At 51.0% G+C, this 23,529-nt stretch overlaps 4 protein-coding genes and 1 long non-coding RNA gene across 17 annotated transcripts in view; 2 read left to right on the plus strand and 3 right to left on the minus strand.

Annotated features, from left to right (window-relative positions):
* Positions 1–872: 872 nt before the first annotated feature.
* EMC9 (ER membrane protein complex subunit 9) lies at positions 873–14,105 on the plus strand. Its single transcript, XM_019663020.1, has 5 exons — positions 873–1,366; positions 1,509–1,585; positions 13,304–13,373; positions 13,462–13,556; positions 14,012–14,105. The coding sequence occupies exons 1-5, from the start codon at positions 1,169–1,171 to the stop codon at positions 14,103–14,105; spliced, it is 534 nt and encodes a 177-aa protein (XP_019518565.1). The 5' UTR covers positions 873–1,168.
* PSME1 (proteasome activator subunit 1) lies at positions 5,004–7,932 on the minus strand. The gene is made up of 11 exons (XM_019663112.1): positions 7,615–7,932; positions 6,984–7,016; positions 6,771–6,833; positions 6,541–6,651; positions 6,408–6,453; positions 6,192–6,289; positions 5,869–5,937; positions 5,717–5,784; positions 5,555–5,609; positions 5,393–5,479; positions 5,004–5,218 (listed from the first exon to the last, which is right to left on the minus strand). Exons 1-11 carry the CDS (start codon positions 7,651–7,653, stop codon positions 5,138–5,140), a joined length of 750 nt encoding a protein of 249 aa, XP_019518657.1. The 5' UTR covers positions 7,654–7,932; the 3' UTR covers positions 5,004–5,137.
* Positions 9,885–11,280, minus strand: FITM1 (fat storage inducing transmembrane protein 1). Its single transcript, XM_019663111.1, has 2 exons — positions 10,914–11,280; positions 9,885–10,524 (listed from the first exon to the last, which is right to left on the minus strand). Exons 1-2 carry the CDS (start codon positions 11,177–11,179, stop codon positions 9,912–9,914), a joined length of 879 nt encoding a protein of 292 aa, XP_019518656.1. The 5' UTR covers positions 11,180–11,280; the 3' UTR covers positions 9,885–9,911.
* Positions 14,081–22,848, minus strand: DCAF11 (DDB1 and CUL4 associated factor 11). 13 transcript variants are annotated; one of them, XM_019663098.1, is made up of 16 exons: positions 21,865–22,035; positions 21,510–21,575; positions 21,068–21,408; positions 20,039–20,166; positions 19,691–19,818; positions 19,350–19,414; positions 18,933–19,033; positions 18,573–18,719; positions 18,303–18,357; positions 17,872–17,940; positions 17,454–17,511; positions 17,170–17,355; positions 16,554–16,707; positions 15,993–16,145; positions 15,041–15,147; positions 14,081–14,944 (listed from the first exon to the last, which is right to left on the minus strand). In XM_019663098.1, the coding sequence occupies exons 3-16, from the start codon at positions 21,220–21,222 to the stop codon at positions 14,810–14,812; spliced, it is 1,641 nt and encodes a 546-aa protein (XP_019518643.1). In that variant the 5' UTR covers positions 21,223–21,408; positions 21,510–21,575; positions 21,865–22,035; the 3' UTR covers positions 14,081–14,809. The 13 variants fall into 13 exon arrangements, with proteins under 13 accessions (XP_019518643.1, XP_019518654.1, XP_019518644.1 ...); XM_019663109.1 differs by having other exon boundaries at positions 21,091–21,408; positions 21,865–21,882; XM_019663099.1 differs by lacking the exon at positions 21,865–22,035 and adding an exon at positions 21,662–21,856.
* A 138-nt stretch (positions 22,849–22,986) lies between these two features.
* LOC109393668 (uncharacterized) overlaps positions 22,987–23,529 on the plus strand; it is an 11,522-nt gene continuing 10,979 nt past the window's right edge. The window contains exon 1 of the long non-coding RNA XR_002126303.1: positions 22,987–23,231. This is a non-coding gene — a long non-coding RNA (uncharacterized LOC109393668). The remainder of the gene's footprint in view (positions 23,232–23,529) is intronic.

Below are 23,529 nucleotides of genomic sequence, written 5' to 3' on the forward strand. Positions count from 1 at the left end.
TGTTCTTAAGAAGTCATCCTAAAAAATGTGGTGGAAACTTGTACATGCCATAGTAGCCATGAAGATAACCTGTATTTGGGCATTTCACAAGATTATTTCCATCTGGGGACCTCATGAGTGCTTCCTGGAAGATATGGCATTTGGGCAGAGCCCTTATTGGAATAACCATGCTTTGGACAAACGAGGAAAAGTTCTGTGGCTGAGGTCAGGGAATGAAGAAAGGAAGAAACTTTCATCACCTCATCAGCTCAGAGCAAGCCTGGAGAGACGGTGAGATGTCACTGGAAGAATTATGGATGAATGATTGGACTTCTCAAGGGCTGGGAGGGGAAAAAACCCTCCCAAGGCATTATGATGAACGAAATTACACCACAGGACATTATGGGAAGGGTGGTTTTTGTTTTGTTTTGTTTTGTTTGTCCTTTTTTTCCCTTCCGGCCAATTGCTGTCTTTATTTCTGCATATATTACATTAAGGAAAACCATGCTATGGCTCATTACTAAGTGTCAGAGCCGGTCTAGAGTACAAATCCACTCCTTTGATAGTAGGAACGAGGCGACCCGTAGGTGCCCAAGTTCAAAGATCCACTGCTCCGGGACACCAGACTTGGGGCGCACTCTCCAACCTGCAGTCTCTGCCGGGCCTCTGGGGGCGGGTGGCACAGGTAACAGAGGAAGCCGTCCTGCAATCAAGACCCGAAATCAGGTATCCTAGCCAATCAGCGTGCAAACAGTTCTCTTTCCTGTTCAGTTGTGGGTTATTTCCAGTACGCTGGAGACAAAGGAGGAGCAAGGTTTGGACGCGGCCGGTGATTGGACAAAATAAAAATATCTAAGCCTATCAAAGGGCATCATGTGGGCGGGACTCCAAAAGGGAGTCCTGCTTGGAGCAGACTACTCTGGGTCCCCGAGACAAGCCTGGATCTGCGGCCGCCCTCCGGGGGCGGGCGGAGGTGGAGTTCGGTGCCGCAGCATGCAATCGGGACCGCCTGCGTTCCGGGCCTGGTGGGGGCCGGGCTCTGGAGCGGAGGTCTCCTGGAGCCGGCGGGCTGCCCTCTAGCAGAGTTAGCGTCACCACCGAACCTAAGTGAGTGGGCACGGGAAACGCCAGGGAGGGCGCCGGGGCGCTGGAGGAAGCTTCGTGGACGCGAGCGGGAGTCCCGCTCACCATGGGGGAGGTGGAGATCTCGGCCAGAGCCTACGTGAAGATGTGCCTGCACGCCGCTCGGTATCCTCACGCCGCGGTCAACGGGCTGTTGCTGGCGCCGGCGCCGGCGCCGGGGGAATGCCTGTGCCTCACCGACTGTGTGCCCCTGTTCCACAGCCACCTGGCCCTGTCTGTCATGCTGGAGGTCGCCCTCAACCAGGTGCCCCCGCTGGACGCCCACCAACCTCCACAAAACCCCCTAACACCCTAGCCCAAGTCTATCCCTGGCCTCCTGGCTGCAGTGCACACCCACAGGGCGGGCGGCACGATTTAGTTTACTGATGGCCCCTTTCCCGCGGCAGGTGGATGTGTGGGGCGCGCAGACCGGTCTGGTAGTGGCTGGGTACTACCATGCCAATGCAGCTCTGGACGACCAGAGGTGAGTGAGGTAGCCAGAGGCAGAAGGCCAAGGGTTATTGGGTGAGGGTGGCTGGCGGGTCAAGAGAATCCCTCTTGGTCATTCCTCCCATCTTTCCTTAATCAAACGCTTAGGAGCAAGGACTGGGTACTTGAAGTGAGGAAATATAAATATAAAAATGCTCTGGAGGAGCTGCGGGGAGGTGGGGAGGACAGCTGTGTATCAATAAGATAAGGTTGACACCTGCTTTAGCTGAAGTGTCTCTCAACTGCTGAAAACACAGGAAGCCCAACCAGCAACTTTAAAAAATGGAAATTTCTTTATATGTATGTAGAAAAAAATTATCTACTTAACATATTAACCATGTATCTGGATCAAATTATACATAGTTTTGTAATTTGTTTTTCCCTCATTTAATAAATAGCTGATATCTTTCCATTTCTACACCAACATCTACTTTATCCTAAGGCTATATATAGTGTGAATAAGGCTNACTCTCTAGGTCTGTGTCCCAAGCTCTAACCATGTTCTAGTTCATGTCTCAGAGTCAGACCTACTGATCAGTGTCGTCTTTGTCCATAGCCTGCTTGGATCTGCCTGTTTGGTAAGCCAGTCAACCACACCCCACCCCAACTTTACAGTGTGTTTGCTCCCCAGGGAGATCAGGGGTCAGGAAGATAAAACCAACAAAACCTTGGAGGTCATTAAAAAAATCTGTGTCTGCCTCATCAGCATGGCCCAGCCTCACCCCTCAGGTCTGAGCATTAAGAGCTCACCACTGAGCATGCAGCAAGATGGCTGTGCACTACATTGTTTCCAACTCAGGCCTGGGAGGCACATCAGTGAGGTTATCCACTTTTCTGCACTGTGACTCAAGGGGCTCGGCTCAGCCCCAGCTCATCTGGTCTGAGGAGCTCATCTAATTTGGGCCCAGGGCTGCTGTGTAAACCATGCTGGTTGTGCAATGCACAAGACATCGGATCTAAAGGGGGCCTTTCTTTGGTATGTTTATTACGATGGCCAACAGATGAAAATCCTGAAAAAGCCATATTATATGAGATGGTGATGGTGTAGGTTGGACTCTGAGAGATCCAAAGATTAGGTTTACTCCCAGGCGATGGGGAAAGAGGGGTGGAGACCTATAGGAAAAGTCCTCAGCCATGAAAACATAGGATGTGTCTGCCAACCAATTACCCTGGGCTCAACCATCAACCATACCTGAGACAGCTTCTCAACCTGACTACTGGGGCTGGAGCCACAGTACAGAGAGCAACCTACCCAAGCGATGTCCCTGTTATTCAGTAACTGTTTTGCAGTCCCTTGTTGTCTTCCTTCCTCATTCCTCAAAATTGGTGGTGGGATTTTAGAGCACAGTGGAGGCCCACGAAGTAGTGAAAGAACTAAGGACACCTGGGTTCTGGGCTCAACTACGTGACTTTGGGGAAATCAACTAACCCTCCTTGGTCTTTAGTGCCCTCCTCTGCAAACTGATCAAGATGGATCAATCAATCAGGTTCCTTCCAGATCCTTCAGCATAGTTTCTGCTCATGGACCCTATACATGAAGACCTATAGAACCCCTCAGACATTTTTAAGCTGACAAAAAAATTTTCATTGTAATTTTAAATAGTTGCAAAGGACATAGTTTCCAGTGTATTGTATATACTGACATTTCAAAACTAAAGCTATTTATATCACTCTTTTAAATATATCGAATGGAATCTAAACACTAGTAATTATATACCTCGCCATTATCCATTTTAAAAAATGTGATGAGATTTTAATAGTCAGAAATTGTATTTCCATTCTACTTTTCCCAAAGAACTTATCCTAATGTTTTATGCTTCGAAGTCTTATTGATCACACTTCTCTGCCAAAAAATGTATATAATTTGAAATTTAGTTTTTAAACATTTCCTGTGTTCATAGACCCCAAAAGTTAAAAATTTTTCCTTCTGGATTAAATTTTCATAATTGTTAGTATAAAATGTATTATTAGTACAACAAACATTTCACACGTTTTGATAATAAACCGCAAATGTGTTGAAAATGCATCTTTTTTTACTTTAATATTTTATTGGGAAATTGGGGGAGGGGAACAGTGTTGGGGAATTGGGGGAGGGGAACAGCCACGTTGTTGTCCTTCAATCTTAGTTGTGGAGGACGCAGCAAGCTCAGCTCCAAGTCCAGTTGCGCCGCTCAGCTCAAAGTGCTGGGTTCAATTAGCTGCGGGTGGGTGTAGCCACCATCCCATGCGGGAGTCGAACTGGCAGCCTTGTTGTTAAGAGTGTGTGCTCTATCTTCTGAGCCACCAGGGGGGCAGTTCAGCTCAAGGTGCCAAGCTCAGTTTTTAGTTGCGGGCGGGCATAGCCCACCATCGAACAGGCAACCTTGTTGTTAGGAGCACTTGCTCTTACCAGCTGAGCCATCCTGCCACCTGTTGGCAGCTCAGTTCGGGCGCAGCTCAATGGCTCATGTGGGAATTCAACTGGCAACCCTGTTGCTCAGAGCTCACACTCTTCAGCAAGCTCTTAACCAACTGAGCCACTCGGCCAGCCCTGGAAATGCATCTCTTAATGAAAAGGATAAGTGGTCCTTGGGACCTTGATTAAATGAGGGTTTAAGGATACTAATAATTTTTTTAATTTGCCTCTAACTTGGGTACCCTGGAGGTAATACAGGTTCTGGGTCAGATGGATGGCATCTCTGGGGTGATGTGGCGTAGGGGAAATGAAAAGGGCCACAGGAAAAGATCTGGCATGAGTTTCACACTAGGCAGATCACTTGGAGGAAAGAGAACACATGGAGGCCAAAGAACTGGACAATTCATTTTTTAAAAACGACCTCTTTTACTATGAAATAGGTACCTTTTACCCTTGTGTATTTGAGAACCCCCGGAGGTGTTTATTCCAGGTTTGAAAACTGCCTTGGAGATAATGAAATGTGGGGGAATATGGATCAGAGCTGGAATGTGAACTCCAAGTCCCCTGCTGACCACACCATCGGTCTGCTCTGGGGCATGCTGCCCAGCCTCTGCATGTCTCCACTTCCTCACCGGTGGCTGGGAGGCTGAAGCGCCCAGATGGGGCCTGGCATCTCTGCCCACTAGGTTCTCTCTGGCTCTGGGCTACTTCTTCCTGTACACTGGACCAGCTCCAGGGCCAGCCCCAGAGCTGAGGTGATGTGGGTGTGCTAATCTAAATTGTGCTTATTTTCTGCTATCTTGTTTTCTCCTTGCTGGGGAGTTTCTGAGGTCGGTGAGGGGATGCCTACTGAAAAGCTCAGTTAACAAATGTTTTTGCTATTTCCCTTCATCTTGGGGCATCAAAGGGGTATTTTCTCCCATAGAGGAGCATATCTGAAGGCTTTGTTGAAACTATTTTCTTGAAGTGAGAGGATAAAAGACCTGAGACAGGAAAGAGAAAGAGAAAGAAAAGAGANTGACTATATTTATTGTGCCTGGGAGGCAAGGGGAGGGAGAAACCTCAACAGGCGGAAGGTGGGGCAAAGTCTGAAGTCCCCTGTCAAAGACAGGATGGTCTCTGCTGGACCCACCACAGTATGTGAGGAGGCTCTCAATAGATCATTCCCTTTGTTTCTCCCCTGGGCTTCTTGAGCTTCTCAAAGTTCTTCAGGATGATGTCGTATAACACAGCCTACAGGGCCAGGAGGAGTGGGGATCAGTCGTAGGCCCAGTGGCTCTGTGCCTCATTTTCAGCCTTGTGAAGAGACTGAACTTTGTCATCCTTCTCCCCCAGCCTGCAGGGTCAGGGAGTGGGTGGCCTGGGAAAGCTGCCTGTGCCCACCCTTGCCCACCCTTTCCTCCTCACATAAGCATTGCGGATCTCCATGACCATCAGCCGGATGTCCCGGTACTCTGCCTCATCTAGCTCGTGCACCAGCTGCCGATAATCACCCTGTGGGAGACCTGGGTCAGGCCTAACTTCAAACATGCCCTTCCCCCCATATACCCTGACCTGGGCCTCACCTACCACATGGGGCTGCTTGGCTGCTTTGGCCACGGCATCACCCCGCTCAGAGAAATACCTGTGGGAAATAGAAAGGTGTGGCATAGGAGAAGGAGCAGACAGCCCAGGCCTCTGTCCAAGCCAAAGGCAGAGTGTGCGTGCAGGTGCAGTTGGGCAGACACTCACTTGGAGATTTGAGTGTGGAAACCTTCTAGCTTGGTGTGAAGGGCGGTCATCAGCTCAAACACTTTCTCCTGAGGAAAGAATGCAAGAGGTAAAGTGGACAACAGCATGGACTAGAGACCTAAGGAGGGCGGAGGTGTGGGCAGCGCTCTCACCTGGACAGCCACTCCAAAATTGTTTCCATCCTCAATTCGAGGTATCTGCAGCTGTAACCAGGTGGTGACCTGGGAGGAGGGAATGGCATCAAAGCCACATTAGCCCCAAACCCAATTCCCAGGTTCCTGTCCTTCCTTGCTTCCCTGCCCACAGTGGATGTAGGTATGCCAGGTCCATTCTGAGCCTCAGGGCCTGGACTTCTGGTTTCATTTGCTGTGCCCTCTCCTGCTAAGACCTGGCAAGTGCCATGCCCTAACTGGCAGGGACCGAGGAAGACAAAGGGTTTGACCTAAAGCCTGGGAGTAGAAGTGGGAGGGCTCACCAGGTTAAGCTGCTCAATGACATCCTTGATCTCAGGCTTTAGGCGCTGCAGGAGGATCACAATCTTCTCATTGCAGTTCACTGGGCCACAGGGAGGACCTAGAGCGGGCAATGGGTCAGGTACAAGACTGGGACTGTGTGAGGGGTGGGGAAGAGGAATCCTTCAGGAGGAACTCCTGGGAGGTGAGACTCAAATCCCTTGCCTCCATAGTAGTACCTTTGTCTTCATCGTCCCCTTTTTTCTTTTCATCCTTGTCTTCCTTCTGCGGGGAAAGAGGGGCTCTTGGGAGTCAGGCCCAAGGCTGATTTTCTGCGTGGTTTGGCCCCCCTCCCAGCTCTTCCCAGCTTGCCTCCTGCTGTTTCTTCCGCTCCTCCTTCTCTTTCTCCTTGGCTGGATCAGGCACTGGGATGTCCAAAGGGGCCTTCAGATTGCTCAGACTGGCTTCATTGAGAGCTGGCTCCTGGTGCAGGGTAGGAGGAGGGCTGGAGGCAAGGGCATCTCTCTCACCTCCTCACTCTCATGGCCTCCCAGACTCTCCCCTTGGCTCCTACTCTCTAGCTCCCTCCCCAGCCCTAGTACCTTTAAAAATGCATCCAACTCAGAAATCTTCTTGGGGAAATAGCTCCCGAGCAGGCTCTCTGTCTGTGAGTGAAGTGGGGGGTGGGGGAGGATGGGGGTCGGAATCAAATGCCCTTCTTAGGCAGTGAAGCAGGGATGCAGATGCCAAACAATGAAGGGCTAAGCAGTGGGAGTTGGGTACGGATGATGCGGTGCTGATGGGGCAGTTCTTACCTTTGTACACAGGTCTTCACGGAACACATCCACCTGTGGGACACAGGCAGCCCTTCAGATACCTGGCTTTATGGCCAGTTCATATGAGGACCGTTCCCTTAGGATTGTGTATGGCCTGGCCTGGGGAAGGGTGGAGTGGCGCCCCATGGGACTGGATTTGGGGGATGAGAGCATTCCTGGCGGTGAAGGGCTTAGTGGTTGAAGTGAGAACAGATCCCTCGAGTCTCCTGGGCTGTGTAAGGAGAGGCGTAAGAGCCTTCTGCGACTCGGGCAGGGACGGAGTGCCCTGTGAAGTGGGCCCCAGGGCCCTCCCCGTGGGAAAAGCAATGAGGAGACAAGGCAGGTTCCGCACTCTGTCTGTGTGTGGGCCCGGCCCCAGGCCAACGGACTTCCCCTCCACGCTAGCTCTCCGCTTCACCTCACCCCGCTGAACCTCAGCCGCCTCTCCAATCCCGGCAGGCGGACCCCGCCGGTCTCCCTGAGGCTCAGGTGCTCCGCGCATCGAGGCTCACTTGGGCTCGAGGACTGACCTCGACTCGCCCCTGGGGGCTAGGGGACGGATGACTGGCGCCCTCAGCCTTTCGGCGCCACGCCTCCCTAATGGGCCCTTCCTCGAACCCGCAGCGCTCACCTTGGCTTGGGCTTCAGGCTGGACCCTGAGCATGGCCATGGCTGGGGCGGGGAGCCTAGCGCCGCACGTCGAGCGAGGAGTGGGCACCGGGAAGAGAAAGCGAAAGCAGCGCGCGTAACCCGCACGGCCTTCCTGGGTAGAGGGGAGTGGAGGCAATGGGGGAGGCGGGGACAGTCCAGGGAGAGGAGAGGGGAGGTGGGGCGGAGGGAGGCCGCTCAGGCGGGGCTCCCTCTAGAGCCGGAGAGGAGTGTGTCCTCCGACCTCCTCCGCCCGCTCCGCCCATCCCACCTTTCCATTCCACCTCCGCTATCTGTGCCTGCCTCTGGACGCCCCGCCTTCGCCGCCTCCTCCACGCCTTGCTGCCGACGCCCCGCCTCCCCCTTCGCACCCCCCTTGCCAATGTCGGTCTCTTGACTTCCCGCCTACTGCCTCCGCCCATCCTGCCGCCTCCCCTTCCCGCCCCCTTGCCAATGTCGGTCTCTTGACTTCCCGCCCACTCTCGACGCCCCGCCACCTCCTCCATCCTCCTTGCTCTTCTGCTCTCTTCTTCACCTGCTCGGCCTGGGGCTGTGATAAGCCTTATCTGCCCCTCTTCCATCTTTCCTCAGCGGTGGAGCAAGACGTGGCCTCCCTTCCCTATCCCTGCCAACCTGGGCCCCTGGCTCCACGGGCATCCTCCGGCCATGCAGTGACATTCAGACACTGGCACCACTCCAACCCAGGCCCCGGTCAGCTCTCTCCTGACCCTTATGTGGACTCCATTGCTCTGTAGCTGGCTTTCCACAGAGCAACAGGATCGCACTCCTTGTTTAGAACTCGTTCTCAGTTTCCTGTTGACCTTAGGAAGAAACCCAAAGGGCTTTCCTGGCCCATAAGGCCTGCCTGGACTACCGGACACCTGTTGCCATTCAACTTTACTTGCTACTGCTTTTGCCCCATTTCTTTACACTTGTAAATACCTGGCTTTTCATTTGCTGTCGGTATCACATTTATTTCTGCCTGTTTTAGGGCATTTGCCCTGGCTAATCCCTTTCCCTGCCTCACCTTGTCATTCCACTCTCAGTGCAAATGTCTCTTCTTCAGAGAGAGCTCTCCATCATTCTTTATAAAGTACCTCCTTCTAAGTCTATTACAAAGCAGCCTGTTTTAGTAACGTCATAGCACTTATCTCTGATATTAGTTTATTTTTTGAGGATAGTGTGGTTTAGACCAAGGTTGGCAAACTTTTTCTGTAAAAGCCAGATAGTAAATATTTTAGGCTTTGTGGGCTATATAGTGTCTGTAATAACTACAGTACTCAACTCTGCCATTGTTAGCAGGTAAACAGTTTTATCTAAATGAATTAGCATTGCTAGGCTCCAATAAAACATTATGGGCATGAATTTGAATTTCATTTAATTTTCAGATATCATGAAATATTCTTTAATTTTTTTCAACCATTAAAAAATGTAAGAACCAAAAAAAATAACGTAAGAACCGTTCTTAGCAATCAGGCCATACAAAAAATGACCACAGGAGGGCTGTAGTTTGCTTACAGCACAGACAATAGGCCCATAGTGCCCGGGGTTTTTAATCCTGACTGATAATTTACTAGTTGTGAACAAGTTACTAAACCTCTGTGCCTCAGTTTTTGCAACCGTACAGTGGGAACACTACCAAACCTACTTCATAGTGTTGTTGTGAGGGCTAAATGTGTTAATTTATATAAAGACTTTTAAGACACTTAGAATGGTGCCTGGCATGGAGTAAGCACAATACAAAATTTTGCTCTTATTATTTATGAATTTATCATCTGCCTCTCCCAGTAACACATAAGCACCCAAGCAGCAAAAACCCTGTCTTTGTTATTCACGTGGTATGAAGTTATGCTTGGCTCAATAAACATCTGTTAAATAAATGAGCACACATAGACCCCCTATGGGGAAGACAGGGTAGGAAGGGTCCCTGAGTAGGGTACCTAGATAGACAGCTCCCCAAGGAAAGCGGAGGGGGATTCAGTGGAGCAGGCAGGAAAAATGAATCAACCAGGCTGGAGATGGAGCCCCTGTGCAGCAGGAATGTTGCCCATACCTAAGTGCATTGTTACCTGCCCTAGCAGTGCCACTCCTTGACATCACAGCCTCAGATAGCTCAAAGTCTGGAAGGACTAGGAGACTGAAAGGACAGCAGGAGAAATGGCCATCAAGCATAAGGAAGGACATTCAAGGAATGACTGAGGAGCCCTTTCCACCCTTTCCAGGTCCCCCCACCAAATGATGAGAGGGGCCAGAGCGAGGCCTGAAGTGCCTTTATTTCTTTCAGTTAGGCTTGCGGCTGGAGTGGGGACGAGGGAAGAGCCCATGGCCAGGGCTCCCTGGAGACCAGGGCTGATGATACCAGCTGCCATAGGTGAGGTACCAGGCAAAGGTGCCCACTGCAGCACCCACCACCTTGTGAGTATACTGGTGGAAATAGATGACGGTACAGAGCAGCAAGAAGTTCCAGAGGCCCAGCAGCAGCACATTGAGCAGGAAGACGAGGCGCAGGGGCGCACCAGCGGGCAGCCCATGGGCCAGGTACTTGGCGAACACTGCTGCTTCCTCAGCCATGAGCAGGCAGCAGAAGGTGAGCAGGAAGGTGTGGGAGGAGACAGTGTAGCCTCGCCACTGGTGGCCGGCCGCCAGGCAGCTGCGTCGGTCGGGCAGCTCGTGGAGCAGCAGGCCCTGGGGCAGAGGCTCCAAGCAGGAGCCGGTCAGGTCCTCGATGAGCAGGAAGGCCCGGCCAGCTCCCCGCCACACGGCTGCCCCCACCACTAGCCGGCTAAGGTGCCGGGCAGTCACTGCCACCCGCCGTGTAGCAAGGAACACCACCAGCAGCACGAAGCCCCCCAGAAAGGTGCATGTCCAGCCCCATGCCGAATTCACAAACTTTCTGTGGGCAGAGAAGAGGAGAGGCTAGTGAGACCCCTAAACCCCATCTTTCCACCCTGGTCTGTGTTCCCATCACTGCTCTGTCGCCAGTCCTATATTTCATTACTGGCTCTCTGTTTCCTATGCCCTCTACCACACCACCCCCATCCACTTAAACTTGGCCATCGCCTTACAGGCTCATTCAGCCTTCTATGGTCCATATTGCCTCTTCAGCCCTGCTCCTGACTTTACCTGTACCCCCACAACGCTGTCCCCCTCCCCCTCCTCCGACCTTCTCCTCAACCTCCTAGCCTATTTTTAGTGCCTGTACTGGCAGGATGACAGAAGCCTGGAGGGAGCTAGGATCCCAGAATGCAGGGAGCCGGCGCCCACGGCCTCGAGTGGACTCACATATTGAAGAAGTTGCCGTGGCTGGCGAAGATAGTCCGAGGGTTGACATGGAACTGCAGAAGGGGCCCAAAGATGACCACTGCTGCCAACCATGCATGGTAGAGGCGCCGTAAGCAGGGGCTGCCCAGGAGGCGAGCAGCCTGTTCACTTCCAAAGTACAGCAAGGCAGAGGCCACCCAGAGCAGCACCTTGACCAGGCAGCCCAGCAGTGCCCGGATTCGGGCCCCAGCCCCCAGCCCTGCCCCCACCACCGGCCCCCGCTCCATGTTCCCTCCCCTCCCCACTAACTGCTTGTTCTGCTGGGCAGCTGAGGAGGGGCTGATGGCCCCCCCCCTCCCTCACAAGGACAGGCAGTGACAGGTGTGGCAGACACAGAGCAGAGCCCTGTTGGCAGCTGGCAGGCGGGGGAGAGGGGCGGGGGGCAGTAAGGGGCCAGGGTGGAGGGGTACGTGTCCTTATTGTGGCCTGTGTCTTTTTCTGTTAGCCCTATGTCCCCTTGACTCTCTAGGTCTGTGTCCCAAGCTCTAACCATGTTCTAGTTCATGTCTCAGAGTCAGACCTACTGATCAGTGTCGTCTTTGTCCATAGCCTGCTTGGATCTGCCTGTTTGGTAAGCCAGTCAACCACACCCCACCCCAACTTTACAGTGTGTTTGCTCCCCAGGGAGATCAGGGGTCAGGAAGATAAAACCAACAAAACCTTGGAGGTCATTAAAAAAATCTGTGTCTGCCTCATCAGCATGGCCCAGCCTCACCCCTCAGGTCTGAGCATTAAGAGCTCACCACTGAGCATGCAGCAAGATGGCTGTGCACTACATTGTTTCCAACTCAGGCCTGGGAGGCACATCAGTGAGGTTATCCACTTTTCTGCACTGTGACTCAAGGGGCTCGGCTCAGCCCCAGCTCATCTGGTCTGAGGAGCTCATCTAATTTGGGCCCAGGGCTGCTGTGTAAACCATGCTGGTTGTGCAATGCACAAGACATCGGATCTAAAGGGGGCCTTTCTTTGGTATGTTTATTACGATGGCCAACAGATGAAAATCCTGAAAAAGCCATATTATATGAGATGGTGATGGTGTAGGTTGGACTCTGAGAGATCCAAAGATTAGGTTTACTCCCAGGCGATGGGGAAAGAGGGGTGGAGACCTATAGGAAAAGTCCTCAGCCATGAAAACATAGGATGTGTCTGCCAACCAATTACCCTGGGCTCAACCATCAACCATACCTGAGACAGCTTCTCAACCTGACTACTGGGGCTGGAGCCACAGTACAGAGAGCAACCTACCCAAGCGATGTCCCTGTTATTCAGTAACTGTTTTGCAGTCCCTTGTTGTCTTCCTTCCTCATTCCTCAAAATTGGTGGTGGGATTTTAGAGCACAGTGGAGGCCCACGAAGTAGTGAAAGAACTAAGGACACCTGGGTTCTGGGCTCAACTACGTGACTTTGGGGAAATCAACTAACCCTCCTTGGTCTTTAGTGCCCTCCTCTGCAAACTGATCAAGATGGATCAATCAATCAGGTTCCTTCCAGATCCTTCAGCATAGTTTCTGCTCATGGACCCTATACATGAAGACCTATAGAACCCCTCAGACATTTTTAAGCTGACAAAAAAATTTTCATTGTAATTTTAAATAGTTGCAAAGGACATAGTTTCCAGTGTATTGTATATACTGACATTTCAAAACTAAAGCTATTTATATCACTCTTTTAAATATATCGAATGGAATCTAAACACTAGTAATTATATACCTCGCCATTATCCATTTTAAAACATGTGATGAGATTTTAATAGTCAGAAATTGTATTTCCATTCTACTTTTCCCAAAGAACTTATCCTAATGTTTTATGCTTCGAAGTCTTATTGATCACACTTCTCTGCCAANTTGTAATTTGTTTTTCCCTCATTTAATAAATAGCTGATATCTTTCCATTTCTACACCAACATCTACTTTATCCTAAGGCTATATATAGTGTGAATAAGGCTGTACCATAATTTATTTAATGCCTTATATTAAGCATTGAGGTTGTTTCCAAATATTTTTTATAGACACTGTCCTATTATTACAGTAACTTCTTTATAAGTGGAATTTCTGGGTCAGCATATGTATAATACAAATTTGGGTGGTTATGCCCAATCACCCTCCAGGAAGACCACCTTTGATTTCCACTCTTACCAGTAGTGGTTGAGCACCTGTTTCCCACAGCACTCAAGCCTCAAGCAGTTGTGCATGAAGTATCAAGCAGGCCTGACCCCACCTCCCCTGGCCCAGCTTAGCTAAAGGGAAAGGCAGTCACTGCACCCATGTCTATGAGACCTGAGAGGCACAGCTCAGATGGATGGGATCTGCCCACAGTCGACTCCTCATGCCTCTGATCTTCCCTCTACACAGCCCTGGGCCCCTGGCCTTGAAAATTGCTGGGCGGATTGCAGAATTCTTCCCTGATGCAGTACTTATTATGGTGAGGCTTGGGTTTGGAGGAGGGGGTTGGAAAGAAAGTAGGAAAGGGAATCCTTGAAGCCCTCACCTGCCCTTTCTTGTCCACACAGTTGGATAATCAGAAACTGGTGCCTCAGTCTCATGTGCCACCAGTCATCGTCCTGGAGAACCACAGTCTCCGTTGGGTCCCTAAGGACAAGAACCTGTGAGTGTCCCACTCTACCTCTTGAAAACCCAGGACACCTGGGTCTCCTCTGTTCTTGGTCCTGCCCCAAGGGTCATTCTCTAGACCAGGGTTCGGCAAACTTGAGATGGAAGAGCCGCCAGGGGTCAGCAAATTGTGGGTCACAAGCGTGTGGCTCTGAAGTAAAATTGAAAACGAAAATAAAACTATCATAGTTTCATTTATAAAAATTTTAAGGGATATTCACATAATGGTGATTATGTAAAAATATATTTATGGCTCTCAAATAATTTTTAAATTGTTGTGAGGGACAGGATTGGCTCTTCCAGGGGTCGGCAAACTTTTGAAATGGAATGTACCCAAAGAGCCACATGTGGCTTGCGAGCTGCAGTTTGCCGACCCCTGCTCTAGCCCTAACTTCTGTGTCTGGCCCTATTGCCTACTGAGTTAGACCTCCATGAGGGTTGTTATTTCAGAGTGATGTGGAGGGACTGGGAAGAGTCACGACAGATGGTGGGAGCACTACTGGAGGGCCGGGCCTACCNCAGATTCCCACAGAAAGTTTATTGAGGGAGCCAAAGCCAGTAAGAGGACAAAGGAGTCCTACTTCAACAATCCTCTCTGAAGCTGCTGGCCTCTAGCAAGATGGAATACTCTGGGAGGGGAGGGCCTGTCCTGTGTGGGGCCACACAGAACCTCTCACACCACAGCCTGTCCTATACCAAACACCCAGACACAGGAGACAGAAGGCATAATTCCCACCCCAGGAGGGTGCTAAGGACACACCTTACCCATCCCACCCTCCCCTAAAGGGCTAGAGCTCTAGCCATCAGAACCTCTGGAAGAAAGGCCAGGATGCCTGGCCCTCTGACTGGCCAGTCTAATGCTTAATGTAAAGGCCTGGGCAATGGGCCTGGCTGATAGCTCAGTTCAGACCCACCTCAGGAATCTAATCTAGAACCTAACACCTATATCCAAACATGATTAAAAACACTCAGGACAGTTCTCCTGCTGACGAAGGCCACACCCCAGATAATGGGAGTCCTGCCAGAACCTGGCCAGAGATAGAGACCCAAGCCGAATGGGCATGAACACGTGAGGCGACCCATGGGGAGAATCTTCCCAGTTAGGGTCCGGAAGCCTGGGCTTCTGTTTTTCTCCACTGAATGCCAGCGATTTCCCAAAGATCCCCCAGAAGGGGGAAAGGGAGGAGAAGGCAGAGAGCTTATCAAGAGGCTCAGCCATGTATGGGCTGGAGGTCAGTCAGGTCAGATCTACTGGGGCGAGGAAAAGGCTGTGGAGGGGTGGGGCGCTGGGGCAGGGGCGCTGGGGTGTTCCTCAGACTCTGGCATGTCATCCTGGAAGTACTCAGCCTGGCGGTACTGCCACAGACGCAGGTTCCCATCCCACTGCAGGACAGAAGGTGGCAAGTAGTCAGGGGGTGCTGCCCCCTCCCAGGTACAAGTCCCAGACATGCACTGGCCCCCTAACCCTTGCAACCTCACCGAACTGCTGACAATCTTCTCCTCAAAGGGGTGCCAACTGACATCACGCACACAGGCCTTGTGGTTGGTGAGCTTCTTCACAATGTGGCCATTCAGGAGGTTGTACACTGTCCAAGAAAGGCCAGAGTGGAGAGGGGCCACCACAGAGCCTTCTAGCCACCCCTCATCTCTCCCTGAGCAGCACCATTTACCTGCCTGCCTCTCAGGCAACTTCCCACTTTCCCAGGGGAGCAAAGCCCACAGCAGGGGATGGAGTTATTTCTCAGTTTCTTTTCCCTTTCCCTACCTCAGGTTGAGGGTATGGTCTAGCAGAGCTTGAGTATCTCTGGCACTCAGCTAAATTTCACAAGGTCTATAGTTAAGAAATGCAATGTGGCTTTGAAACTTTTAGCAGAAATTTTCTAAAAAGCTCAAAAGATCTGGAAGGCACAGCAAAAGTGAAAAACGGATCTGTCCAGACATATGAACCTGCTGTTCCTTATCTGGATGGGGTGCACCTTTCTCTTTTTCTAGATGGGTCTCCATCTGAGTGCACCGTCTTAGGTTCCTTATATTAATAGCTATTGCTGTGTTTGTGCATCTCTCCTGCTTTAGTGGCTGTATGTCCTTTGCTACTTGCTGCTGTCTTTTGGTGTCATTCTTTGTTACCTGTGTTCCCTCCTACCTTTCATCTGCAATCTCTTTCCTTGACTGGCTAAAAAACAGAACCGAGTATATTTTTGGTAATCTATTATATTTACTGAGTAGAATTCGATGTTCCTTGTCTTAATTTAAAATGCTGATAATTAGAAGGTTTTTTGTTTCTCTGTTAAGCCTCCCTTGTCCCAAGCTAAATTAAATTCCACTTATAGTTGTCACTGGGTTCTTTAAAGTGGTCATTGGTAGTTACAGACAGAATGCCAGAGAAACACGCCTGCCCTTCCCGAGGCCCCTGTTCTGACACAGTCCTTACCGACAACTTTGCCAGTGGAACAGCCACTGTAGATGAACTGCTGGCCAGTGCTATGGGTGGGGGAGAATCGGCAGCGGATGAGGGTGTGCAGCACCCCATGGCCTCGGTAGGTCATCAAGGAGCTGTCCCCTGGGAGCTTCAGCTTTCGCCAGGCTGGGTAGGGGTGCAGGGAGAGCCCTAGGTTAGGGAATCTTGATTCTCCCAAATCACCAGTCCTTACCAAAGACTGATGCTCCAATCCCCAACTGGTGGCTCTTTACCCACCTAACAGTCAGCTGATATTCACCAATATGGCTCTGCTTGTTGTTAAGACACTGAAATACTTGTGTATTGGTTAGTTCTGACTGATCCCCAGCTCCCAACCCTGGGAACCCTTGGCTTTCTTCATGGTTTAGCAAATAAAGATTTAATGCCCGGCAAGGGGGAGTAGGGGGAGGGCTCCAGGACTCAGCTCCAGGCTCATTCACTACATCCGTGACAGGCCTCTCCGGGGGTAAAATATTTAACCACCACCCCTGACTCTTCACTCTCCAGATCTCAGGCTCTACCTTCCATTCTCACCTTTTTTGGGCACCTGCTGCCAGCGGTAGTCCCAGTTTTGCTGTGTGGCAGCCTGGCGTGAGGCTTCCATGCCTTCCCGGCTGGAAAAACGTCGGATATCCCAGAGCTTGATGGTCTGGTCTTTGGAGTTGGAGATGAGATACCGGGCATCACCCTGTGAATCCCAAAATGGATAATGAAGTGTCAGCTTGCAAACATCTGTGCTGTCAGTCCAGCTTCCCTTTCCCGTTGAGGGGTATGAACTCTAGTCCTCTGACTGCTTGCCTCTTTCCTCATCCACTTGGGCTCACGTAGGTTTTCTGATTCCATATCCTACTCCCTTGCTGGGCTGCCCCTTCTTTGCTCAGTGCACTCGCTTGGCCTCCTATTCTACCCTGGATTAACTGTCTTCTACTTTTCTTGTACAGAAAGCTCTGCCCTGTTCCATTGGTACCCATTAGGTGGGTACCGAGAGATCTCATGTTTCCTGGCTTAAGCCCCTTCCCTAAACTCCAGATCTTACCAACCTTGGCTAATAAGCACCCTGGCAAGTTCCCACACCAGTCCACTTTGATACCCTCTCCTCGACAATGGGAACCTTAGTAGCCTGGCTATGCAGTGCTACCTCTCTGCCCACCTTGCTGTCGATAAAGGTGATGCCATCCTGGTGTCCGGCTAGTGCACCCACAGGCTTGGGGTCATCTTCCCGCATGGTCCGTCGATCCCACACTTTGCAGATGGCATCGTCACCCCCGGAGAACAGGATTTGGGAGCTTATGTCAGCAAAGGCCACTGCATTCACATCATCCTCATGGGACTCAATCTAGGGTAGAAGGAGGCCAGGATACCTAGGACCTCTATCTGGGTCTTCCAATAGGCCAAGGACCAGGAAGCAGAGGCTCTAAGTCTCAGAAGCAATACCTGAAGGGTGCGCCGGTTCTGCTCTCGATCAAAAACATATAGGCAGCCATCATTGGCCCTGAAAGGGAAGAGATAAAGAGTGTCCTCGAGCCAGGCCTGAGAGGACCAACACTATGTGTGCTCTAGAGAGTCCCTGTTGTGAAGTCCTGCTGAGGGACAAGCCCTTGTCTCTTCTTATATAGGAGGTGGGAGAGAGTTAGGTGTGTTTGCAAGGAGGTTTCAGACCTCCCATCTCATGCTGGGGAAACGGTGAATAAGATGCGAAGCAAGTCATAAACCTTGACCTTGGAGAAGGGCTGGTTGTTCTCCACAGCTGCCTGGGTAGGGGTATTCAGTGCACTCTCTGTAACAGCAGAGCTGGTCTCCAGGAGGACTCCTACCTCATTAGCTGAGGGCAACATCGCCCACAAACACTCACCCTCCTAGCACTTCTCGTCCGTCTGAGGAGACTGCAATGGAGAAGACAGCAAAGCGACGTTCATCTGGCCTGAAAAGAGCAAAGGAGGAGCTGGGTTAAGTGGACTTTCCTTCAGCCTTTGTTAATCCACATTAACATTAAGACTCCGATGAGGGTTGTAAGGCACAGTTCTCAGGGGAAAAGAAGTCCTGCCAACATGTGCTAGACTGTGGGTCGCCTCAGGGAGAACCCAGAAATAATCCTGCAACCATCTATTTTACCCTGGTCCTCTGCTGACAGGATGGGTGGGTACCTCCCAGGAATCCACACAGAGAAACTTGCAACCAGTGTACTTTTCCCTCTAAGCAGGAGTTCCAGTTCAAGAGGTTTGCTCCTGGAGAGCCTTCCTTGAGAAGTTTCTGATGGGTCTGACCAGGAAGGGGAGCCAGTACCTTAGATCCAGGGCAGTGTGTGTGTCTCCCTCCCCGTAGATGTTGCAGATATGAACTAAGAGAAGCAAGAGAAACAAGAATCTTTCAGGGCTGGGGGAAGGTGGGTGGAAGTGAAGCTAGAGAGGAGATAGAACAAAGAACCAGGGTGTCAGAACCCTGGAAGTGATCTTTCCAGGAGAAGGCATGGAGTCCTGGCAAAGAGGAGATGGACGTTTAGAGACGTCAGGTCCCAGGCTGGAGAGAGACAATGGCTGTCTGGGGCATACTCACTATAATCAGACCAGCTGGAGTATAGAAAGTGGTTCCCATCAGGGGTGAAGGCCACATCCAGGATGCTCCAGCCTACATCCCGGGCCTTGATGCTCTTGAATTTATGAAAGCGGCCATACCGGCAGTCATACAATCGGATTGTCTGGTCTGTGCAAGTGAGAACCAGGCAGAATTAGGGAATGCTCTCCTTGAATGCTGCCCAGGTCAGGCCTCTCTCACTCAGTGTATTTGTGGGATCTTCCCTTGATCATGGGAATGTGCTCTGATAAGCATCCCTAAGTCAGGGTCTGGGCCTTTCTAGCCTCAGTCAGAAGCACCATTCCTCGTTCCAGGACAGTGTCTAAGACCAGGGTCTGGTACCTTGGCAAGCAGACATGAAGATTTGACCATCTTTGCTGTAGATGCCACAGAAAGCCTTCTGAGAGTAGGTATCAGTGAAGGCCAGGTGATTGGGTAAGAAGCTGGGGAAGGAGAGGGAAAAGGAGGGTAAGGGGAGTTCAGGATGAGGAGCGTAAATCGTTAGCAGAATCCTAACAGAGCTGGATGTGAGTACAAGGGCATTCTTCCCTTTTGGCTTTGGTACAATCCCCTTTCTTTCTCATTCATTCTACCATCCGCTCAATTTCTATACTTTTCTACTTGGTTTACTCTCAAAGCTTCAATCCCACTTAAACTAACCTTAACATCCCTGAGGATCCTCTAACATCTATCCCTTCAAAGTTCAGGGGATAAAACCTATCTGGTCCTTAGAGTCTCTCCACCAAGCCCCATACTCACTGAGACATCACTTGAGACCGTTCTCCAAGGGAGAAGCTTCCCCGGTGGCAGAGGCCCCGTTCTCTCTAAAGGAAGGGATTGGGGAATATTGCTAGCAGAAACACAGGGCCACTTCAGCCACACCAAGCCCCCTCCTCCGAAGTTACTGCTCTTGCTACAGAAATGGGCACTACACATATAGTAAGTTTTACCATACTCCAATGCAGAATGGCTAAGAACTCTCCAGCTCCAGCAATTGAGGCTTCTTTGGAAAGTTTACTTCCCTCGTCTCTGGGCCTGGCAGAGCTTCTGGCTACCTTGATATGCCTGCTGCCAGGCTGATGGGAGGTGGAGAGGCCTACCTTGTACAGCATTTGAGGAAAGCTGTGCTCCCGGGCTGCCCGCTTAAGCCCCAGCCGCCCTGTGGCCAATTCCACTTGTGTCTTGATCTCATTGCATTCCAGCTCCCGGGTGTCAGGGGTTGCATCCTCTGTGAGGACCAAGGAGAAGTTTCATCCTAGGTCTTCTGGCTCCAGAGGACAGTTAGCAGAACTGTGCTCAAGCCCACTCAATGTGGTTGAAAATACTGGGTCTGCAAGGACTTCCTCATTCCCTGAATTATCTCATCTTCTTCCAATTTAACCATTTTTCTTTGTCAAAATTAAAAAAAAAAGTTTTCTAATGAAAGTCTTCTGATATTAAAGTCTTACCGGGTGGGTTGTACCGGTCCCCGAGGCGACCATCCCAGGCACTGTCATGCTCTTCCTCCGAGTCCGAGAGGGCCTGGATTAGTTGTAAATTTGCTGCACCTCCTCCCTGGACCAACCTCACTTGGCCTCTGTGGAGAAACCCCCATGATAAAGGGGGAGGATCCCTTCCTCAAACTAACCAAATTCAGAATCAATGGCTAACCAGCTGTTAAATCACCTGGTACTCAAACAATCATACTGTCTCTATTTTGAGGTTTGAGGGTGACTAGACCTTGGCTATTATTTTCTACCTCTTATAAGACACAGTAGGAAACTAATTCTCACTCTTACAGCAGTGAAAGGAACCCCTAACATTGCATGGAGGTTGACAGGCCTACTAAGTTGACATCCCAGAGAACTAAAAATTCTGACAGCATTTCCTTCTGAGCCTCTGCCTGAGGAGTCCAGCATAGAACATGGTATTCTGAAGGGATCCCCAAGCTTGTCTTCTCCCCAAGAAGCCACAATTAAGAAAACATAGCCAGTTTCACCCCTTACCAGTCAATTCCTGGTGGTCACTCCCCTCAAAGCATTCTTTCCTCAAGAACAGGGCTAGTTAGGTTAATTTAAATTTGTTTTTCAGGTAAGTCCATGTGGCCTCATATCACATGTAATTAATTTCACAAAGGCTCAACACCCACTTCCCCAACTCTTCTCTTCACCCCTTTCCAACCAGGGCCTCCCCCCACCCCTTTTTTCCACTTACTTGGAAACTAGATTACATTTGTGTAGTCATAGCTAGAGAGCCTCTCTTGAACAGTCCTCTTAAACACAAGAGTGAGTCATCTTGGTGACCCTCCCTAGGCTAAAACCACTCTTATTGGGTATGAAGCTGAGGGCTATGAGTGCCCAGCAGAAAAAGCTGTTCTGCTCAAACAAACAGCTGTCCTGGGCTAATCCCATTCCCTATCCTCTGTAACTTCCCTGCCTGCAGTTGGGATCAAGGGACGGTGGTGGCGCCTGGTGGGGACACACCAGAGGGTAAGTTACCTGCGGAGGAGATAGGCCAGTACCTGGGCCAGATCCACATCTTCATCCTCCTCTTCCTCTTCCTCACTCCGACGCAGGCCAGCCCCTCTTCGGGGCAAGCCCTCAGAGGGGTCTCCAGACCCAGCTCCTGCACTGCTGCTGTTCCGTGATCCCATCTTCTGGTCACAGCATCCTTAAGTCCTGTACAGGGATTCCTTGTCGCCTCCTTGGGTTTGGTGAAAGCAAAGCCTGCTCTAGAAATACTAGGGTTTCCTGAGATAGGGGTTGCTATCTCTCGGAGATCCCTTCTCTTTAGCCTGTGACAACTCGCAAGGCTTCGGGAACGCAAACCTTCCCAAATCCTGTGAAGCAAAAAAAGCAGAGTGAAGCTTAGGGCACTACCCTAGTTCACCACTGAGAATCCTTTGAAAAGGAATTTCTCACTTTTCTACCTCAAACTCACCTATCAAAGTCCCGGGGTGGGGGGGGTAATTCCCAGGTAACCTCTCTGGCCGACCAATCAAAACCCCTCGAGGAAGAAAGCGCCTCATTAGCTTATCTCATCTAACCAATCAGAAATCTTAGGACTCAGAGACCCCCCGACGCCCCCCTTACCGACCAATCAGAGTGCTCCCTTGCGAAAGCCGGCAGCAGCGACAACCAATGACGTTAGAATTCGGCCTAACACCCCCTCCTTCCTTGCCTCACGCCCACGTGGTGTGCCGGGGGTGTGTACGCCAAGGTGGGGAGGCCAGGAAGAGGCCGAGAAGCCCCTCCCACTGAAACCCGCGGTTACCGCCCCGCGCGAGACCACCCACCAGCCAGAAGCGGTCGCAGGACCCCCAGCGGCGCAAAGCCTTGTTTACACCGACTGCCGCTGCAGCGTCGGCCAACCGCTGCTCCGTCACGCGCCTCCTTCGTCACTCATCTCCCGGCTTCCCTGCCGGCGGACTGCCGACGTCACGCGACGCCCCTAACGGCCCCGCCCCCTTGGCCCGCTAACTGGACAGCTGAGCATAGTGATTGATAGGTGGGTGGGAGCAACGGGTGTGAGGGGAGGAGAAAGCGCGCGATCGAGGAAGGGCGTCGCTCCTTGTTGGGAGTAAGTGGGGAACCCGGTGCACCCCATATCAGAGATAACGAAACTACACTTAATGGGTGTGGGGTGGGTCTTACAAAAGAAGTTGGTTCGCTACGGAGAGCTGTCTTAGCAAGGGATACAATTTGCTGTCGGTCCAAAAAGTTCATTTGGCTTCGCACTTTTCAGACGATCTCTAATGGCCTCCTTTTTCATCCCCTTTCCCCTCACCCGGCTCCAGCCTCCCTCTTTTCGCTGGCTGCAGCTTCAGTTGGCCCTGCCCTAAGCTTCGCCGGCGCCTTTAGGGTATATTCACGTTACAGATGGGGGGTCCTCCACACCCTCTCTTCCGGGTTTAGCTTCCGGAAGCCCTGTTCTTGTGGGGACCGCCCTTTCTAGACCTTCCCTTAGCAGCTTTGACAACTTTTTAGATGACCCCTGGCTTCCCTCTCTGGTCTTTGCAGATGTTCCCTAACACATCCTTGGGTCTCTATGGGCTTTTCCGGTTCCGTCAGTTCCCTTTAGACGCCCCGTTGGCCCTCCGGGATTTACAGACCTTCCCTAGACTTTCTGTCCTTGCGGTGTCTCTCCAACCCCCGGCCATCCGACTGCGGCGTACATGTACTCCGCTTCCTACCCGTTTCTCCGGGTTTATGAGTAACCGGTTGAGTCTAAGGACGGGACTGGCCACTTCTCTTCCAGCCTGGGGGGCGGGGTGTGTGTGGGTCGAGTGACCTCGCCGTGCCGGGCGCAAAGGCTCGGGGTTCACGCTGCATCTCAGCGTTCCCGGCCCGCACTCCCTTAGAGATGCTTCCAGCTGTCCTGGGTTCAGAGACCTCTGAGGGCAGGCAGGGGAGCGAGGGTCCTCAGTTCCTCTGGGCCTTCCTGGGCCTCACTCTCCCTCGGAGGGTGAGGGTGTGGTCAGTCCTTCGGGTGACGCCTCATGGTTTCTGGACTGCTAGACTGGAGCTGATCATCTCTGGTCACCCGGATAGCTTCACGGAATCGGACCCACACATGTTTTGGTACTCAATAGTAAAACACTGGAAACAAAGTCCATCCAGATATACAATATGGACGGGATTGGTTAAATAACTTGCCCATATGGTAAGACACATACTAAGTGGATATTAAAATGATGTTGTAGTCTTGTATTTTTATGCCATGCATGGGAAAGTGCAAGTTATGTTATTAGGTTTTTAAAAAGGCGGTAGTCTGTTCTGGTGACGTTTTGGTGGATGCAGAAACAATGTTTTCAATTTTGCATTAAAGTATGAAAATACCCAGTCTTAGTATACCATTAAATAACGAAATGGAGAAGGCCTTGCATGAATTAATGACAAAGATATAGCATGAACAATGCATTATGATTAATAAACTTGGAGTACCCAAAGAAAAATTTCTG

Source organism: Hipposideros armiger, unplaced genomic scaffold (genome assembly GCF_001890085.2).
Source record: "Hipposideros armiger isolate ML-2016 unplaced genomic scaffold, ASM189008v1 scaffold_385, whole genome shotgun sequence".
NCBI classification, from domain to species: Eukaryota; Metazoa; Chordata; class Mammalia; order Chiroptera; family Hipposideridae; genus Hipposideros; species Hipposideros armiger.

What these genes read in the sequence shown, in the direction of transcription:
- PSME1 (XM_019663112.1), bottom strand. Translation starts at nt 7,653, where the DNA reads ATGGCCATGCTCAGGGTCCAGCCTGAAGCCCAAGCCAAG. An exon ending in AGCGGAAGAAACAGCAGGAG is followed by an intron (nt 6,454 to 6,540) that starts GCAAGCTGGGAA and finishes CTTTCCCCGCAG; the next exon opens with AAGGAAGACAAGGATGAAAA. An exon ending in TGGAGATCCGCAATGCTTAT is followed by an intron (nt 5,219 to 5,392) that starts GTGAGGAGGAAA and finishes CTGGCCCTGTAG; the next exon opens with GCTGTGTTATACGACATCAT.
- FITM1 (XM_019663111.1), bottom strand. Translation starts at nt 11,179, where the DNA reads ATGGAGCGGGGGCCGGTGGTGGGGGCAGGGCTGGGGGCTGGGGCCCGA. An exon ending in CACGGCAACTTCTTCAATAT is followed by an intron (nt 10,525 to 10,913) that starts GTGAGTCCACTC and finishes CTCTGCCCACAG; the next exon opens with AAAGTTTGTGAATTCGGCAT.
- DCAF11 (XM_019663097.1), bottom strand. Translation starts at nt 22,728, where the DNA reads ATGGCCGGGGGTTGGAGAGACACCGCAAGGACAGAAAGTCTAGGGAAG. An exon ending in GGACAGAAAGTCTAGGGAAG is followed by an intron (nt 21,273 to 22,680) that starts GTCTGTAAATCC and finishes ACCAAACCCAAG; the next exon opens with GAGGCGACAAGGAATCCCTG. An exon ending in AGAAGATTGTCAGCAGTTCG is followed by an intron (nt 14,945 to 15,040) that starts GTGAGGTTGCAA and finishes TCTGTCCTGCAG; the next exon opens with TGGGATGGGAACCTGCGTCT.